The 18927-nt window shown below is 65.1% G+C and overlaps 1 protein-coding gene across 1 annotated transcript in view; it reads right to left on the reverse strand.

The window, feature by feature from the left end:
• PLCH2 (phospholipase C eta 2) overlaps window positions 1-18927 on the reverse strand; it is a 64168-nt gene that overhangs the window by 19049 nt on the left and 26192 nt on the right. Inside the window, exons 2-5 of the mRNA XM_034953537.3 lie at window positions 7721-7867; window positions 6378-6621; window positions 6043-6172; window positions 1565-1735 (exon numbers count right to left, since the gene is read on the reverse strand). Coding sequence (XP_034809428.1) covers window positions 1565-1735; window positions 6043-6172; window positions 6378-6621; window positions 7721-7867 — 692 coding nt within the window. The remainder of the gene's footprint in view (window positions 1-1564; window positions 1736-6042; window positions 6173-6377; window positions 6622-7720; window positions 7868-18927) is intronic.

Here is an 18927-nt window from a genome sequence, read left to right on the forward strand (position 1 = left end):
GAGGTAACAGGTGGGGGAGCCCAGAGCCAGCTGTGGGCCCCTGGGGAGGCCCAGCAACCAGGAGGCCAGGCAAAGGGCACCAGTTGCCGGCTGGAGGACTCTGGCTCCTGAGTGCAGAGAGGGTTCCACAAGGCTTGGGGCAAAGGTCAGGGAGGGAAGGGTCACTTCTGCCTGCCAATCCCCCATCCAGGCCCCGTTCCCACCTCTGCCTTTACTGGGACAGAGGACCTACTATCTGCAGCCAGGTCACCCACAGACACATGCTGGTGCCGCCCCTGGTGGCCAGGGCACAGGGCATCCGAGACAGTGGGGTCTAGCCAACTGGTGCTAGCTTCCCCTGCCTGGGCCGTGCGTCCCGGGTGTCATGCCTGCAGGACTGGAGAAGCGGCTGCCACGGGATGGAGCCTGGCAAGCTGCCCCGGCCAGGTGGGGGCATCCCGGGAGCTCAGGCCCAGGGACAGCCCCAAAGGCCAGCTCTGGGTTTGTGGTAAGCTTGGGGGTGGGGTACTGCTGGGAGATCCTGGGTAAAACCCACCCAGACCCTACCTGGGATTCCCAAGGCTCCTCCTGCCACTCCCATCCTCGCCCTCAGACCATCACCGAGAGGCTGACGCGGCGCAGGTGGCCAGTAGAGTGGAGGTCCCTAAGCAGCACCCGCAGGCCGAGGCATCTTGGTCCCCTAAGGCTTGCCCTGTCCCTGCTCTCCTCCCTGAGGAGGGTCCAGGGTCCTCACCTGCACTCCCACGAGGCTGGAGGATGGTCACACACAGTCTGAGCCCCTCCCATGGATCCCTGTCCCCACTGGGGCTCTGGCCTTCCCCTCCGCTGCCTGGCTGGACCTGTAACTCCTACCACCAGGGCATGCGGTACCCAGTCGCTGCCCAGGCCTGATACAAGATGGCCAGAGCCCTGAACCTCTGGAAATGAGGTCCCTGGTCAGTGGGGCAGTGTCCAGAGAGCACTTGGCCTTAGCATTGGTCTCTAAGGATGGCCAGGGTTTCTTGGGGTCTAGATAAAGGGCTGAGCATGCCCCTCTGGATTCCAGGAGGCATCTGAGTGTCTGCCGGACAAACAGGTGAGTGGATATTGTGGCGGGCCTGGCACCCTAGGGGAGCGAGTCAGCCAGACCCATGTGACTGGAACACAGGGGCAGGTCTCAAAGGCTGGGCCACAGAACCCTAGTCCACAAGATGCTCGACACCAAGGCAGGAGGCATGGTCAAGCTGTGGGAGGCGCAGGGTGTCCACAGTCAGGACCAAGCCATTCAGAGGCCCCTGGAGGAGAAACCACAAACTTTCCCTACCTACTTGGCTGCCCCATAGGGCGCACCCTGTAATATCAAAACTAAAGCCAACATGGGGGGCTCTCAAATGCCAGGCTGTGACCTGCCCCACCCTAATCTCTCCATCTCAGAGCAGGGGCATGAGCCCAGGTAGCCCATCCCTGGCCTGGGATAGCTTCAGGCAGCTCCCCCATCACCACTGTCCCCTGAATGAAGCTCAAAGCTCAGAACAGAAGGCGAGGCCTGATGGCTGGCCCCCCAACACCTGCCCGGGCAGCACACCTTCTGCTCCACCTGCAGGAAGTGCTGCAGGCTGGCGGCATCCAGGTGGTCCTTGTGGTTGCTGTAGGTCAGCATGAGCAGGTAGAGGTCCCGGCGGGTGGACATCATCTTGTAGAAGGCACAGAATTCTTCAAAACCCAGCGTCCCTTGGTGGTCATCCGTGTCCGCTTCCTGCAATGCAAGGCCTTGGGTCCCCATTGGCACCTCGACCAGGGCTGCATGCACAGGGGTCCTTCAGGACCACCCCACTCCCCAGTCAAGACCAACACGCAAGCCCACCCTCCTCTACTCCACTGCCCTTGTCACGGCCTCCAATCACTCCCCAGGGCACGGGCCCACCCACCAAGAGGACAGCCCCATGAAAATGCAGAACTGACGCACCTGCCTGAAGCCATATGCTTTTCACCTTCAACCCACAGCCACCTCCATATACTCACCCAACACAGCAGTTAACACTACCCACACGGAAGCCAACACCACCCATACGGGAGTCAACAACACCCACGCAGGAGTCAACACCTCCCCCACACAGCAGTCAACACCACCCACACGGGAGTCAACACCACCCACACGGGAGCCAACGCCCCCCACACGGAAGCCAACACCACCCATACGGGAGTCAACAACACCCACGCAGGAGTCAACACCTCCCCCACACGGCAGTCAACGCCCCCCACACGGGAGTCAACGCCCCCCACACGGGAGCCAACGCCCCCCACACGGGAGCCAATGCCACCCACACGGGAGTCAGCGCCACCCACACGGGAGTCAACGCCCCCCCACACGGGAGTCAACGCCCCCCACACGGGAGTCAGTGCCCCCCCACACGGGAGTCAGTGCTACCCCACACGGGAGTCAACGCCCCCCCACACGGGAGTCAGCGCCCCCCCCACCCGGGAATCAGCGCCCCCCCCACGGGAGTCAGCGCCCCCCCACACGGGAGTCAGCGCCCCCCCACACGGGAGTCAGCGCCACCCACACGGGAGTCAGCGCCCCCCCACACGGGAGTCAACGCCCCCCACACGGGGGTCAACAACACACACTGGGCTGGAGGCTGGGCATCCCAGCAGAAACCCAAGGTGCTACAGGGGCCATGGGAATCCCATGGCAGCAATAAAGTCCCCATGGAAGGGGATGCTTGAAATCCTTGAGCCCTAAGGATTGAGGACTTTGCCTCACAAGGGTATGGGAGCCCAGGGCTGGGCAGGGCAGGGTGAGAGCATGACCTGCTTGGAGGTGACATGGCCCCAGTGTGACACCCCAGCTCAGCCCCTACTCACGAGGAACACCAGGCCCAAAGGGACGCAGTGCCTAGCCCTGCTCTTCAAAGAGTTCCAGAGTTCAACATTTCAGGCAGGGGCAGCCCTGACAGCTCGTTTCACACCTGCCCAGCTGCTCAGCATCTTGAGGGGTCCTACGCTCCCAGTGAGCCGCCTGCTGTCACTTCGGCCCTGGCCCCCCACTGAGGATGTGGCCAGAGATGGGACGGGCTGATCAGATATGCCTTGAAGGCAGGGTTCCGCCCTGTGCCTGCTCACCCCAGGCCTGGCCACACCGACACCCAGCCAGCGGGTGTCCGCCTACACTGGCTGAGTCCTCGGGCCTCCACGGAAGCCCCAGACTGGGTGCCCTGAGAAGCAGGAAATACCTCCAGAAGTCGAGGAGGTGCTGCATCCACCACAGCAGTAGTCTAAAGGCTTCGTGATTTGGGCTTCCAGACAAGCCCCGCCAGGTCCTCTTCCCAGAGCCCACACAGGCTGAGGACGGCGTGCTCTCAGCAGCCCACCCAGGGGCTCCAAGGGGGCCTGCGAGGAGCCCAGAGTGGGGTCGAGGAAGCAGGCTACAAAGGGCCACCTGCACGCTGGCCATGTCTCTCAGGACAGCTTAATGTCCTGGTCCACAGGAGAGTACCCAGGGCCCCGCCTCAGCCTGCAGATGTGCCTCAGCTGAGCAGGAACCGGGGCCGGCTCAGCACCATGGACAGCAGCAGCCACCAGCCTGCCACTGGGGACCAGCCTTGCCTCCTCCCGTGGCCACGATCTGGGGTGGCCAGGGGTGGTGGTGCCAGCTCCCCTGGGATCCCCTCTGAGCCAGGGGAGTCACCAGTCAGGTGGCCCCATCAGCCCCTTTGTCCCTGTCCCCAGGGCAGAGCCCTGGCTGCCACATGCCCTACACCCACGGCTTGGCATGAAGGTGGGTCAGGACCCCAGGGACAGGCTGTGTGCCCACACCAAGGCTGGGATGAGGCCAGCGTGGCATGAAGGGCCCAGCTAAAGCCATATGCACTGGGCCCAGCACACACCAGATGAAGCCCCGGGGTGCCTGGTGCGAGGTGTGAGGGTAGCCCCAAGTCTGGGGGTGCCCACTCACTGCACCCAGGACAGCCATGAGGGGACACACTGCAGCTCAAAGGGCCCCTGTGGGACAGAGCCTGGGCTGATGGTCCTCCCAGGGGCCATGGGACAAAGCCCAGGCCAGAGGCCCTCCCAGGGCCTGTGGCTGAGCTGGGCAGAGATGCGGCCCCCTCCACAGAGTGGCTATGTGCCAGGGTGAGCCACTCACCACTGAGCAGGAACAAAAATGCTCGGACAGTGAGGCCCTCGGGGCCTGAGCCCAACCCTAGAACACCCCTGACACAGTCACGTGGCATCTTTTCTTTCCACAAAGGGAAGCCACTGCTGTTGAACGTGCACTTTGGCTGAGCCTGCCTCGGTGCCCGCCCAGCACACTCTGGCAATTAGGCCCCACTGGGTCCAGCCCACTTCCAGCCTTATCTTAGGTTTGATGAAATTAGCCTCAAGCCAAGTGTTTATCCACCATGCAGGTCTCTCTGATTAGGCCGTGCCAGGCAATGGGAGCCATCTCCAGATTTCTCTACAGCGAAGCTGATGCCACTTCTCAGAGCCCCTCCAGCCTGGCTGCAGGCTCCTTCTCTCAGCTCTGCAGGGCCCAGAGAGGATGCAGTACAGATGGGCGGGGAGGCCCAGCGCTCTGAAACTGGGGCCGTCTCCAGCTGTCTTGACCACCAAAGACCAGGGCCACTGGGCCTCCACTGCATAGGGCTGGAGTGCCAGGCCGGTGACCTGACCGCAGCAGCTACCTCGCCATTCCTCTCCAGAGCCAGCCCTGCAGACTGTCCCTGCTTCCGCCTGCCTGGGGTTCCCTTAGGGAGGTCTGGCTGGACCTTCAGGCCCCAGAAACCACGCACACTCATGCTGGATTCAGTGAGGGGCATCTGTCTCCTCCCACTCAGAGGCCACTCTGGAGCCTGCACCCTAAGCCACCCTGCTGCCCGGGCCCTGGCACAGCCTCAACTCTGTGGAGGGACCTGCTGGCCCCAGAGCTGCCCCTGAGCCCAAAATGTGGCTGGGGATGGCCCCAGGCAGGCAGGGAGAAGGGGCGCAGACATGCAGACTCAGCCACCTGCCAGCCCCCACAGCCCAGGCAGACTGTGTCCCCACTGGGGCCTTCACAAGCCCCGGGCAGTCCCCAGAGTGTCTGCGAGCACCCAGCCGCTAACTCACGCACACACCCTGTCCTGTGAGCAGGCCAGCTTCCCTTGCTCCAGCCAGGCATGACCAGCCATCTACAGTGAGAACAGGCAGCAGCTGGCAGGAGCTGGCAGGAGCTGGCAGGCGCTGGACACGGCGGAGCTGTCAGGCTGTGAGCATGTGTATGCGTGTGTGTGTGTGTGCATGTGTGTGCCTGTGTGCATATGTGTATGTGCATGTGTGTGCGTGTATTTATGCACGTGCATGCGTGTGCCTGTGTGTGCGTGTATGTGCGTGTCAGAGACCCCAGGGCCTGGCACTTGCACCCACAGAACCCGCTTTCCAAGCTGCAGCAAAGCAGCAAGGCCCCAGGGCCTGGTTTGCTGGCTCAGCCAGCACCGCCCGGAACCAGGACCTGCTGACGGGCAGAGTTTCTCTCCCCCGGCCCAGCAGGCTTTCCGGAAACAGAAACTAATTACAGACAATAAAGGCCGCAGCTCAGCTGAAGGCTGCATTTTCATAACTCCTAACATCAGGGTGGTTGGGCGAGGGCGGCATGGGGAAAGTAACAAGAGCTGCTGCGCATCAGACTGGGCCCTGCCAGGGCTGGTGTACCCCCCTCGAGGCTGCGGGGCTGGGGCCTGGGAAGGGGGTGCAGCTTCATTTGGGCACCTGCCCTGAATGCCCAGTCCGCTCACCTGGCAGGGCCTGTGCCAGGTGCCCCGACCACTTTCCCCAGAGCTGGCAGAGCAGCCCCTGGCCCAGCTGCAAAGAGGCAGCACCTGGGCACCCACCTGCCTGCCTGCCATAGGCTGTGGGGTGGCTGGTCAGACAGCCCCATCCTCAGCAGCCAGCTACTCTGTGCAGCTTGAGGGCACTGCCAGGGTCTCCTCCAGCTCAGTCAGGGCTGGTAGGCTCCCAGCCACACAAGCACAGCCCCCGTGCAGCCCTGGCTCTGGAGCCCAGGTAGGGCTCCCCCCAGCTCACCCTGAACATCTGCTTCACCCTCTGCCGGGGCAGGTTCACGTTGAGCTTGTGCAGCAGCTGCAGGACCTCGCCAATGCTCAGGCTGCCATCCCCGTTCTTGTCGGCCTCGTCAAACGTCTGCTTCAGCCACTTTGGTGCCGAGTTAGGGGCCAACAGCGATCCATGGGCCCAGCCCTGACACCTCCACCCTCTGGCCTAGGGAGGAAGGAATAGGGGACCCCAGCCTACCGGCCACTTCCCCAGTGTGTGACCCTGCAAAGGACAGGCCCCCCCAGGGTGAGCAGCCAAGGGGCCGGTCCCCGGGTCTGCATTGCCCGATAGGTGCCCAAGGATATTGGTCCCTGGTGCGCTGGCGGCGAGCCAGGCTGTCCTCGTCGCTGATGCCGGCCATGAGGTAGCGCAGGCCAGTGACCCAGGTGCGCGCCACCTCGCTGCTGGTGGAGACCAGGTCCAGCGACTCGCGGTGGCTGCCGTGGTAGATGCTGAAGCAGCAGTTGGGGTCGAAGCTGCCGTCAGGATAGCGCTGGAAGACCTCCGACTGCCGCCCCTCACTCACCTCCTGGATGGAGTCGATGGAGACTGCGGGGTGGGGAGGGAGCACGGGTCAGGTCCCCGGGGGCCCAGCGTCCCCCTGCTGGCAGCCCCAACACAGCGGAGACCAAGCAGCCGGGAGCTCCTTGCCCACCTTTGCGGGACCCTCGGCAGGGCTCAGGGTCCAGAGTTCAAGAACCAAGGGTGAAGATCTGCAAGACTGCACAGCCCCCCACTGCTGACCCGTGTCCCTCCCCCTTTCCCTTTCCTATGGAAAAGACACGCCCCCACGAGGGAGAGCATCCACCTCCCTCCACCTGCAGCCCCCAGTGCCCGGCTGGCCCGGGGCTGCACGTTTAACCAGCACGTCTCCACATTCCAAGGAAGCCCCTGGCCACCTCCAGGGCTCCAGCGCCGCAGGTGGGGACAGCGGCTCCAGGGACCCCCAGCTCCGCGCTCAGGTGCATCGAGGCTCTTGTGACCTCAGGTCCCCCTGGGGGCTCCGCAGCGCGACTCTCTCCAGGGGCCCAAAGTGGCTACACGCTTGGCAACTGCTGGGCTGAGGCCTTGCCTGGCATGCCTGGGTCCTGACCATCAGAAACCCTGGCTGCGCCCTGATCCCAGCCCTTGAGGACTGCCATGTCTCTCCCCAAACCGTGGGACCCTACCCGTTCCCTGTGTGCCTCAACTCTCCCCACCCACCCCCTGCACAGAGCCTCCATCTCGGGTGGCCCCTGCTCCCTCCAGCAGCCATGCCCAGTGGCTGCCTGAGCCACTGTTTGCACCCATGCCCATCCATCAGCCTACCTCTGTGGGGGTCGTTTCTGTTTATGGGGAGCTGTGACCTCCCCAGCTAGATGGACTATGCTGTGCCCCTCCTTCCAGCCCAGCACTCAGCACAGGGCTGGGCACAGTGCTACTCGGTCCTCACTGAGTCCCAGGGAGCTCTGCCAGGCGGGCAGGGGGCCTGGATCCCTCCTACCCCACAGCCCGAGGTCACTGCAGATCCCCAAGGCCACTGAGCCCAGAGGTGTCCAGGCCTAGGGTCTCGCTGCTCCTCAACCATCAGTGGCTGCCCTGGGAGGGTCCCTACCGTTGTGTCCCCCCAGGGACTCTGATTTGTCCCCACCCCAGGGCTCCCACTCACTCTTGGCCTTCTCGTTCTTGCGTGAGGGCCTCCAGCGGATGCAGGAGCGGTGCTCGTCCAGGTAGTAGAAGCGGACCAGGCCCTTGGAGCCGCCACGCAGCTTCACCATCTGCATCCCCTCTTGCATGGCACCCATGCACCGCTCCACTGGACACGGGAGAGACACGGCTGTCAGCGGAGGCACGGCCACTCCTCACAGGAGAAACACGGCCGTCAGAGGAGGCACGGTCACTCCTCACCTCGCCCGGCCCCGCCCACACCGCCCTGCCAGTGACAGGGCAAAGGCCAGAGCCCAGGGCCACCTCCACCCCAGGTGCCGGCTTGCCTGGGTCACACAGCTCAGCTGGGCCCTGCCACTCCTCCCCAGATGGTCCTGGGAACTGAGGGCCCTGCTCCTCACCCTGCTCGGCCACCTGCCACTCCCACCACCTCCTGGACCAGTCCTAGCAGCCCTGGTAACCGGCGCTGGGCCTGGGGCCCCGAGAGCTACCACTCAGACGGAGCCAGCACAGAACTCAACAATGGGAAGGCCGGGCACGAGGCAAGACAGATGAGGTGGCTGGGCTGGCTGTCTGGGGCCATAGTGCAGTGGAGGCCCCTTGTCAGGGGCGGGGTGGGCCTAGCAGGCAGCAACCCCATGCCCCTGCCCCCGCCCCTGGCCACAGGTGGCTCCTGGGAGCGGTCGAATTCCTGAGTGCCTGTGCCCCTGCCTGGGGCATCTCCAGGAAAGCCCCCACCCCTCATGTGCAACAAGGGCCATGAATGGTGCCATGAATGTCTGCGTCCCAGGCCCTGCACAGCAGTATGGACTTGGGAGGCTGTGGTGCCAGATCCGAGCTTCACAACCCCTCCCCTCCCCTCCCCCAGGCTGCCTGCCCCGCTCCTTCTCTCCCCTCCTCTCTCCATTCAGCCTCCTGCTGTAGCTTGTCCCAGGAGAGGGGGCTGCAGGGTCCAGGGAGTCCAGGCCAGAGTCAGCTGTCCCAGCCCAGGAACAGACTGGTCTCACCCCCTCGGTTCCTGCACACCTGCTCACAGAAAGCCCGGGTCCCAGAGGTACCATCTGCTAAAGCACAGAGACGTTAATCCCCACCCCAGGTCTGCACGCTGAGGGACCCTGGCGGGGGCGTTGTGGAGGACCAAGGGCAGTACTGGCCGGGCCTTCTTGGGGAAGCTACTACGTGATCACGAGCAGAGGGGAATTGCAGGGATGGAAGCCATGGCATGGGGGGCTGTGCTCTCCGGGACACATGGGAGGTGAAGACGCAGGTATGGCTGCAGGGATTTAGGAGAGGGGTGAGGCAGGACACAGGGGCAGGGGGCGGGCAGAGGCCTGCAACAGGGCAGCCTGGACAGGACCCTGTCTGCCGCTGGAACAGAGAGCTGGCAGGCCAGCCCGGACCGGGGCCCTCCACAGGCCACCACAAGACACACACTCCACCCTCCCAGCCATACCCAGCCAGTCTCCTCTGCAGAGTCTCCTAACGGCAAGGGCCCTTATGTCCAGCACCAGGATGCCAGCCCAGCCGCCTGGGCTGCAAGCACCACTGACCCCCAGAGCACAAGGGACCCCTTCAATGAGAGCATTGGAGCCACCTGAGATCCCCCCTCGCCCCCTTGGGTTCAGCCCCCAGGCCCTGCAGGTGCCTGGGAGACCGAGGTGTGCTGAGCGCGCCTCTGAGCGGCTGAGGGGCAGGGCCAGCCGACGCTGCTGGACCCACATGATCCCTAGAGCACCCGGGGGGACAGGGGAGGCGAGTGCAGGATGGGATGGAGGCCCAGGCTTCCCCCACCTCCAGGAACAGCCCCCACCCGCCAGTCACCTGGCCAGGGCCAGCACTCAGCCCGGGCCACTCCCCTGCCCCTTCTTACCCAGGGGGCCGAGCTGCCACTCTGAAGACAGCACCACACTCCCTCCAACCCAGGGGAGTACCTCCGCCAGCCAGGCCACCGTTCCCTTGGTCCGGCTGTCGGGGGAGGGCCATGGGCCAGACATGGCCTGACGACAGCCGGGCCTGCTTCACGGAGGACACAGAGGCCCACCGGCCTTCAGGCAGCAGGAGGTCGGGCAGTGGCAGCGCTGGCGACAGGACCTCCGTGGGGCCTTCTCTCCTCTGCCTCTTCCTCCTCCTCCTCAGGGCCCTCCGAAGCCCCCACAGGGCTGTGCCCAGGCCCGGCTGGCATTGGCCTGACCGTCACCTGCTGTCCTGATGGCCCCCAGGCCAGCCTGTCCACCCTCCAGGGCCACCAAGGAGTCCCTGACGCAGCCGCCTCCCAAGGCTGGGGGAGCAAAGGACCTCAGCCCCGCCCAGCCCCGGGCCCAATCCCTGTGCTAATCCCAGCTCCAGCCCAGCTGGCGGAGGATTTAGGCCGAGGGAACTCCCAGCTGGGGATGGGAGGGCACTGGGGAGGCAACAGTGTTTCCCAAGGCCCCAGGCCACCAGACCCAGGTCAGGGCTGCGGGACAAGAGCAGGACCAACGGGAGGGCCCTCCTGGGACCCAGAGAACGCAACTGGAAGGCCTGCAGGGTACTGTCCCCAGAGGACCCTGTGTGGGGTGGGCCTCCCCGCTGTGCGCCCACCACAGATGCCGAGGCTGGGCCTGGAGTGGTCCCTGCCCTCACCCCGCATCCCTACTTATGGGGACCTCTGAGTGGATCCCCAAAGTCCAGAGGCAGGTGGCCCAGAGCAGGGGCAGAAGCTCACCTCATCCCCGCAGCACCCAGCCCCTGTGGCTGGAGAGGGGAGCCGAGCCGGATCCCTTACAGCGACAACTCCCAGCCCAGGCCCAGGATGTGGGTTCCTGAGCCTGGGTTGGGCTCTCCATGTCTCCCTCATGCAGCTGCAGCCCCAGCCTGACCTTTCTCCACGGTCACCGAGCTGTGGCGGAGGAGGTGGCCCCATGCCCAGGGCACGTTTGTCCCCACATTCTGCCCTGCAGGGATGACAGCCATCTGACCTGGAGAGGGGCCTCGCCCAAGGAGGACCCACCCCACCGTCTCAGCTCCCACTGAGGAAAGGACTCCAGGTCCCACTGCCACCAGGACCACACAGCCCACCCTGTGTACTGGCCCCGCACTGCAGGACAGCACAGGCTCTCCCATCCCCAAGTCCAGGCCAGGACACCAGGGGCAGCTGTGGGAATGGGAGGTGGGCAGACCCCGGCTGAACACCAGCCACCTGTGTCCTGGCCATGCCCACGCTTCATGACCACTCTGGGGGGAACCCCGCCCTTCTTCCCACCCACTGCCCAGGCTCTACTGGCTCCAGCAACAAGGACTGGAAGGTCCCAGGCAGCTGCTCACCTCCCCCCATACCAGGTGAGGAGTTTGGCCTGCAGAGCCCAGGACAGGGAGGTGCCAGGGCTGGGCATCCTGGCAGAGCCCCGGGGCCAAGGTCAGGCGTGGGAGGTGGCAGTCCCTGAGGAGATGGCCATGCGTCTCCAGCTGACCACTGACGACCAGGGCCACACCCAGCCAGATCAGATGCAGTCAGCGCAGAGACAACCCAGGCCCCCACCAGGGGCCCTGTCACAGGCTCTGCTGCTCTCGGCGGAAGCAGGTCAGCAGGCGTTTCTGGGCTCTGCCGTGGAATTAGATTAGGGAGCCATGAGCCGCAGGGAGAGGAGAGGGGCTAGAGTCCCGGGCGTCCTCAGGAAGACAGGGCCTCGGGGAAGGCCACCGTGTAAGGGGCAGCGCAGGGGCCAGGAGGTGGCCTGAGGGCCTGGAGACAGACCAGACGGCCATAGCCCTGGCCCAGGGCCCCTGCCCACCTCATACTGGGCTGCTGTGGGCTTCCACTCTGACCCAGGGGGTCCAGTTCTCCTTCCTGCACCTCAGAGGCCTCCTGGCCTGGGACACACCTGCTGTTCCCTCACCCTGGGCCTGGCCCCAGCTGGGGGTGCTCCCGTCTCTCACCCATCCCTCCTTGAAGCTCCCCAAGGCTGGACCTCTGCTCCCTCCCTCCCTCCCTTGAGCTCTCAGCCACTAGCTGATCCCCCATCAGCTGGGGTTAGGGCTTGGAGGCCGCCATCTGCCTGGGCAGGGGTTCTGAGAGGGGCCACACATAGAGTGCCTGGCCCCAGCCGCACAACGTGGGTCCCAGGCTCCTGCACCCCAGGCCCCCTGACCTCCTCAGCAGCAGAGCTGGAATCCTCAACTGTCCAGGCGGGTGGAGGCCTGGCTAATCCTTCCTGACACAGGCCTCTGCCGGGGGCTGCCCTGCCTGCCCTGAGGTCCAAAGGGACCGCCCACTCCCCTCCAAAACTCAGGCAGACACAGAACCGCAGCTGCAGCGTGAAGCCGGGGGTGCCCCGGGCCAAGAGACGTGGCAGGGGCCCAGGTCCAGAGACTTAAGAACCCCTCCCCACGTGCTGCCTGTGAGCCGGCCCAGGGCCCAGCCCAGCCCCCACACAAGGTCACCGAGCGGGCTGCCCCACCCCCATGCCGGCAGGCGAGCCCAGCCCCACAGCCTGCACTGACGGGCCCTCATGCTCACCCTGCCTGCCCTGAGCCAGGGCCCGGCCATCCTGAAAGCCCACAGGGAGGCCAAAGAAGCCAGGCTCTGCTCTGTGGTTCCACACAGGGGCCCAGCCCTCAGCCATGGTCCACACCCACCCCCAGGCCGCCTCGGCCCCTCCCGTGAGCCTGAGCCAGGACACCTGATGTGGGAGCTCAGGTGGGATTGTAGCAACGCACCTGGCTGTGGGCCCACACCAGAGGCCAGACTGGGAAGGGCCGGCAGTCCTGGTCGGGCAGATACAGGCTCCGTCGGGGAGAGGAGGGCCCTGGCTCACCTGCTGCTCCCCCAGGTCCCTGCACAGCACAGTGGGGCTCCCCAGTCCTCAGAGCACTGCCTGACCCCGGGACATCCCTGGGGCAGGGACCTCGAAGTCCTCCTCCCTGCTCTGTCCCTGTGAGGCCATGATCCAACACATCGCAGGCGCTGGCTGGACACAGGTGGACAGGGAGGGACGGGCAGGACAGAGGCAGCTAAGGCCACCAGGCCTGCTCTGAGGAGGTGACGGGAGCCAGTGTCCACACTGGTGTCCAGGGTCCAGCTCTCAAGGGTCTGGCCGGCTTCAGCCCTGGCCCTGGAGAAGCCTCCCACACAGATGCACCCAGATGGGCGGATGGGTGGACAGACGGGCAGATGGGGCTGCACCCCAGTTGGGGAGAGTGCATGGGAGGGCTCTGCGGGCCCCACGGTGACACGCAGAGGAATGCGCCCGTGATCCTCTGGGCTCAGCCCCCGCAACTGGACTGCACCGGCCCACCCTGACTGCCTGGCCCTGGTGGCTGCTGGGAAGCAGGGGTCCTGGGCCTGCCCCCCGACCTTGGGTTGTCCTCCCTGTCTCAGTGCCTCAGTTTCCCCACTGTGAGAAGTTTGCTCCTGCAGCCCCTTCCTTTCTTCCCAAGGCTGGAACCGGGCGGGTGGCAGCTGATTAGAGGAAGAGCGCGTGCTGTCAGAAGCCAGGGCGGTGTTGGCTTAATTTTGTTTTTATGGCGGAGATCGATCTTGTCCTAACACAGCAGGCAGCATGGGCCTCGCGGCTGTCATCAACAAGGGGCCAGCGGTGGCTCAGCATCTCCGCCTCTCCCCTGGGGAAGGCTGGAAAATAATTGAATCTTCCAACAAAACCCACAAATCACACCCACAGGCCTCCCGGCGTGTACACACACACCCGGGGCAGCTTTGGGTACCGCAGCCCCTCCCACGACAGGGGCATGGGGACTGCACATGCCCCTCCACCAACCTCTTCCCTTCACAAGCGTGTACGGGACGGGCAGGGGCCCCACCTCTTCCAGGCCTGTCCAGAGGTGGCCCTGGCTGCCTCTAAGTCCCCTCCTCTCCCGACGCTTGCTGCCTTTCAGCAGGACTTTTCAAAGGACCTCCCTGGGCCCACCCGTGTCTCCCTCTGAAGCCCCCACAGGGCTGTGCCTGGGCCCGGCTGGCATTGGCCTGACCGTCACCTGCTGTCCCGATGGCCCCCAGGCCAGCCTACCCACCCTCCAAGGCCACCAAGAGTCCCTGAGGCAGCCGCATCCCAGGGCTAGGAGAGCAAAGGACCTCAGCAGCAGTGAGGCATGAGGGCCGGATGCTCCTGCAGCCCTTCCTGGCCCTGTCTCTTCCGCGCCCCCCTGCCCCTCGCAGCCCCAGCATCCCCCTCCTGTGCTGCCCCCAAGGGCCGGCCCAGCATGCAGGAGGGGCTGAGGCTGTGCTTGGGTGGACGGGAGGGAGGAGGAAGTGGCCACCTTGCCCCAGCCACGGTGCTCACTGGAGATCAGCCGGGCCCCTGGACTGGCGCCGCACGGGAGGGAGGGCCGGGCCCACACACATATGGCGGAGATTATTTAAACGTCTGAGAGAAGCCACTTGTCCCCCCGCACGTCTGGGAGCCTCCTCCCCAACTATTTTTATTTTATCAGGAGTGTGAGTCGGTGCCTCGAGCCCTCCCCACAGGCAGGACCCCAGGGTGGTCGTGCTAGGAGCCCAGGGATCCCAGAGTCAGGCTGGGCCTGAGGGGTCCCAGCAAGGGCAGGGGAACCAAGGGCAAGTGCCCGGGGCCTGTGGGGCTGGGGCCACCCTAGGCACACCTGGAGGGCACCGCAGGGACAGACGCTCTGCCCTCTCCTCTGGCAGCGCCCTCCGTGTGGCAGCCACTCCAGCTCTCAGCAGGAGGTGGGGGCGTTGTGGAGGGAAGACCCAGCTCAGCAGGGGAGCAGGCCGGAGGGGGCCCTGGGGCCTGACTTTGTTCTGCCCCCTTGGGTGGCTCCCGGTCCGTGTGCACAGAGCCCTGGGGGAGCTGGAACGGCCGGTGTCCTAGAGGGTGGGGACAGGTTCTCGATGGCCAGCCATACTCCATCGGCCGCGCCACCTGACCTGCCCTCCACCTTCCACCGGCCCCAGAGCAGGGGGAGAACAGCAGCCAGGCTCATGCTCCCCTGGTGGCCCAGCTGCTGCTAGAAGGATCCAGCTCCCACAGGGCCCAGAGGGAGGGCCAGCAGACACCTTTCTTCTGTCATCCAGCCACCCGGTGTGGAGGGATGGACAGGAGGACCTGTGATGGTCACAGGTGTCCAAAGCAGTCCCAGTTGCACAGAAAGGTGCCCCTCGTCAGGAACTTGAGGCCACTGGACCCTTCAAGCAGCCGGCAGTGGCAAGTGGACAGGATGGCCTCTGAGGCCAGGTGACCCGTGCCCGGTACCTTCCCCCAGTGCAGCCCCATCTTGTGCAGGTGGGCGCCTGCCCAGCCCAGGCCTCCACACTCTCCAGCTGGCCCGCTATGGCCAAGGGGGCCCCAACATCTGGCCTTTCTCTGGCCTCTTCGGGACAGCCAGGGCCAGGTCCCCATCTCAGTGAGGGTCCCTCCCAGAGTGGGCTCCCCTTCCTGCCCCCTCGCCGTCCCCAGCCATCCCCAGCTGGTGGCAGCCCAGCTCACAGCAGCGGTATTAATCGCACTTGACAGCCCCATCAGGAAGGGGACCCTATTAATAGCCCATTTCACAGCTTCCTCCCCCCACCACTAGTGCCCCCCCCATTGTGTGTCCCTGGAGGCTCCTGTCCCTGCCACAAGCCACTGGCTTCTCTGAGGCCCTGGCTGCCTCTCTGCCCTCACTGAGCAGGGCATGGCCAGCAGGGGCATCGCACCCACCTGGCCTGGGGCTCTCTGAAGGCAGGTGCACGGCCTTGCCCCCAGCCACCGTCCAGGACACCCCAGAGGAGCTGCAGAGGGAGCCAGGCTCATGGCAGCCACGGTGGGGGAGCCTTTCCTGAAAAGTCACCAGATGGAGCCTGGCCTGCCAGCTGGGAGAGAGGGAGCTCCTGCCGAGTGAGGGGAGGGGGCTGCAGCTCCAAGGGGAGGGTCCTCGGGCCAAGTGGTCGGAGCCAGCCCTGCCCCCAGCCCATAGCCAGGCGCGGGAGGGAGGGTGGCAGCTGGGCTGCTGCCAGGCAGAGCAGGCATGGAGCCACGGAGGAGGCAAGGAAACAGGAGGCTGAGCCCGCCACATCCGTCCCGGCACGGGGCTGCTCTTCCCGGCCAGAGCACCCCGGGCCACTGCCAGGCCGGGGAGCAGCTTCCTCGAGCAGCCCCACGAATGCTCTGCCAGAGAGTCTCAGACAGAGAGGGTGTCCTGGAGATGGAGCTGGCCCTCCGAGCTTCCCTGCCTGAAGTTTCTGGGATCTTGTATAGTCGTTCCATCCCTGTCTGGACCTCCCTGCTTAAGCTGGCCCTGGGGCCGGGCTGGCTGCCCTGTCTCCCACTCCTGCCTTTTGGGAGCCAGTGAGGTGCTCCCTGGGTCGGCCCCCACCCACACACCAGCTGACCCAGGAAGGGCACAGGGCTGCCCCTGAGAACTGGGCCGCCCGAAACCTCCACAACAGGGGCCTGAAAGTCGGAGCAGCCAGGGGCCTGATCAATGTGAAATCAAGACCACTCAAGTCCCTCAGAGGTGTGTTCCTGGGTTGCCAGGTCTGAGCGGTGGAAAGGACCTACTCCCAGGACAGTGTGGCCACCGTCCCCAAGTCAGGGCTGCATCATGGTGCCTGGGACCTGCCTGCTGAAAGAGCCCCCTGTAGCCCTCACCCAGGTGCTGCTCTCTGGGGCAGAGCTGGAGGGGGTTCCACAGTCCCACCAGAGTGGCTCACTGTTGTCTCCAGTGACCGTCAGCCACAAGGCCCCCTCTCGGGGTCTTCACCCAGCTAGCATGGAGCCATGCCTGTGGCCACCACAGTGAGTGACTTCTCAGGAGCCAGAGGAAACGTCCTGTCCTGGGGATGGTGTCCACCAACTCCACCCTGCCCCCACGCGGGAGGCCCGCGCCCACTCGCCTTTCCCACACAGGAAGTCCATCCAGCCGGTGGGAGCCCACGTATGCAGTGCTGGGAGCAAAATCCCGGGAAGAAACAGGCACGTTGGATTACTCATCCCCTTCCCCAACCCCTCCCCCAGCCCACCCTCAATGAAGGTGGAGCCACTGGGCCTGGGTCCCTGAGAGGGCCCCAGGCACCCCACACACACCTGCCCCAGCAAAGGGCACTGCCCGGGCAGGGCCAGCCCATGGCTTCTCCAGGAGAAGGTGCCAGGAACTGGGACGCCATCGTCATCAGCTCATTAGCTGTGCAGATGGAGGGCTGGACCCAGGACACTGGCCCATCTGCTCCGTCCTCGGCGGCACGTGGAGTCTGTAAGGACTGTTCTGCTGGCTCCCCTCCCTCTGCCCAGAGGACGCAGGCACGGAGGGTGGGCTCAGAGCCACTCCCACCACTGCCCCCTCCTAAGACTAGGCCCTTCCCTGGCCAGCTGCAGACCCCAAGTGTGCTGGGTCTCCTGGAACCTGGGGCTTTGGGGCCACCTGGCAGCAGCCAGCCCCTGTCCACAGCAGGCAGGCATCCTGAGCCCAGTGGCCAGCACAGGGCAGTGACTCTAGGGAGCTCTCTGCAGGCCAGACAGGCAGGAACCAGGGACAACGTGCCCAGGAGAGCCCTGGGATGGGGGCTGCGGTCAGCGAGTGGGTGCACCTGGAGTGACCTGAATATACAGCCCATCCTACAAACAGTGTCTGCCCAGCAGCCCTGGTTACATCTGCCACACTATTCTCCATTCAGAGAGGGCACCTCCACTGGGGGTGGGACAGAGGAGGGGACAGGCACCCTGGAGCAGCTGCACAGGCCAGGCACGGCATGACCACTGCAGACACGCTTGCTCTGAATGCCCACAGCCACCCTGTGAAAGCGCCCCATGCTATCCCTCTTGCCCATGGAGGCTCAGAGAGGCTCAGTCCCTTGTGTGAGGTCACACGGTTTATCAGAGGCAAAAACCAGCAACCCGTCCCCAGTCTGCCCAGCAGCGATGCCATGTCCCACCCCACATGTCCATGCCAATCACAGGGCAGAACAAGCAGGTTCCAAACCACCAGGAGGCAAGCTCCTACTGTCCCTGGAAACCCAGGAGTTCCTCCTGGTGTCCGGCCTGAGCCACTTCTTGTGCAGCCGTGGCCACTGTCCCCCTTCACGTTTTCCTCTCCCCGCCCCTGGCCCAGAGCTAGCGCTGTGTTTGGGGAGCTGGAGACCCTGCCCCTCTGGCCCAGAGCTAGCGCTGTGTTTGGGGAGCTGGAGACCCTGCCCCTCTGGCCCAGAGCTAGCGCTGTGTTTGGGGAGCTGGAGACCCTGACCCTCTGGCCCAGAGCTAGCGCTGTGTTTGGGGAGCTGGAGACCCTGCCCCTCTGGCCCAGAGCTAGCGCTGTGTTTGGGGAGCTGGAGACCCTGCCCCTCTGGCCCAGAGCTAGCGCTGTGTTTGGGGAGCTGGAGACCCTGCCCCAGCCGGTGCTGAAGGGGCCTGCCCAGGATGCCCCTCGGAAGCTCCTGCTGTGAACAGCCCCGGGGCTTCCGCCACCCCTGCTGCTCCGCTCTGTCTGCGCAGGGCAATGTCCGGCTCCCAGGTCAGGAAAGCGTGACAGATCACAGCAAGAAATCTCCAACCCGGAGCGGAGCGGGATGGGCCAGACCAGAGTGTAACTCCAGGGAACCCTGAGGACGCACAGCAACTGCAGGCCCCCCAGAGAAAGCAGCAGCTGCCCCTGTCCATGGTGCTGACTGCAACTCAGGGCCACCTCTGCCAACCTGGATCAGGGGCTGGGGTGGGGTTGGGCCAGGAGAGCCCTCAGAGCCAAAAGCCAGAGCCTACCAGCCCCTGGCACCCCCAGACCTGCCCCCCACCCGAGCAGTGTGCATCCGCTGGGATCAAGCTGGAGGTCAGGACCCGTGCTGGCATGGCTGAGGGCGCCTCCCCCACCGCCCACCTGGACTGTGTTGGACCCTTTGCAGGGAGCAGACCCTCTCGCTTTCACGTGTCAGCACAGGGGCAGATGAGGCAGGGTGGGGGCGCCAAGGGGTGGGGGCAGCATCCCTCCTCTGGGACCGAGTCTGAGGGATGTGCAGGTAATGGGGTCATTGGGCCGTGCTCCCGGAGACCCTGCTGGGAGGAGCTCTGCACTGCCCACGGGGGGTCAGTGGGTCACCAGTGAACAGGTCCGGTCCTGGGCGGGTCACCAGTGAACAGGTCCGGTCCTGGGCTCCCCACGGGGACCATCACAACCCCCTTCTGGGACCCCACCTGCCCCCTTACCTTGGTCTTGCCTGAGCCCACCTGGGGGCCCAGGCTCTTCCATGGCCGGCGGGTGCCAATCCCAGTTACCGGCACGGCCCGAGGG

This window comes from Pan paniscus, chromosome 1 (assembly GCF_029289425.2).
Source record: "Pan paniscus chromosome 1, NHGRI_mPanPan1-v2.0_pri, whole genome shotgun sequence".
Classification (NCBI taxonomy): domain Eukaryota; kingdom Metazoa; phylum Chordata; class Mammalia; order Primates; family Hominidae; genus Pan; species Pan paniscus.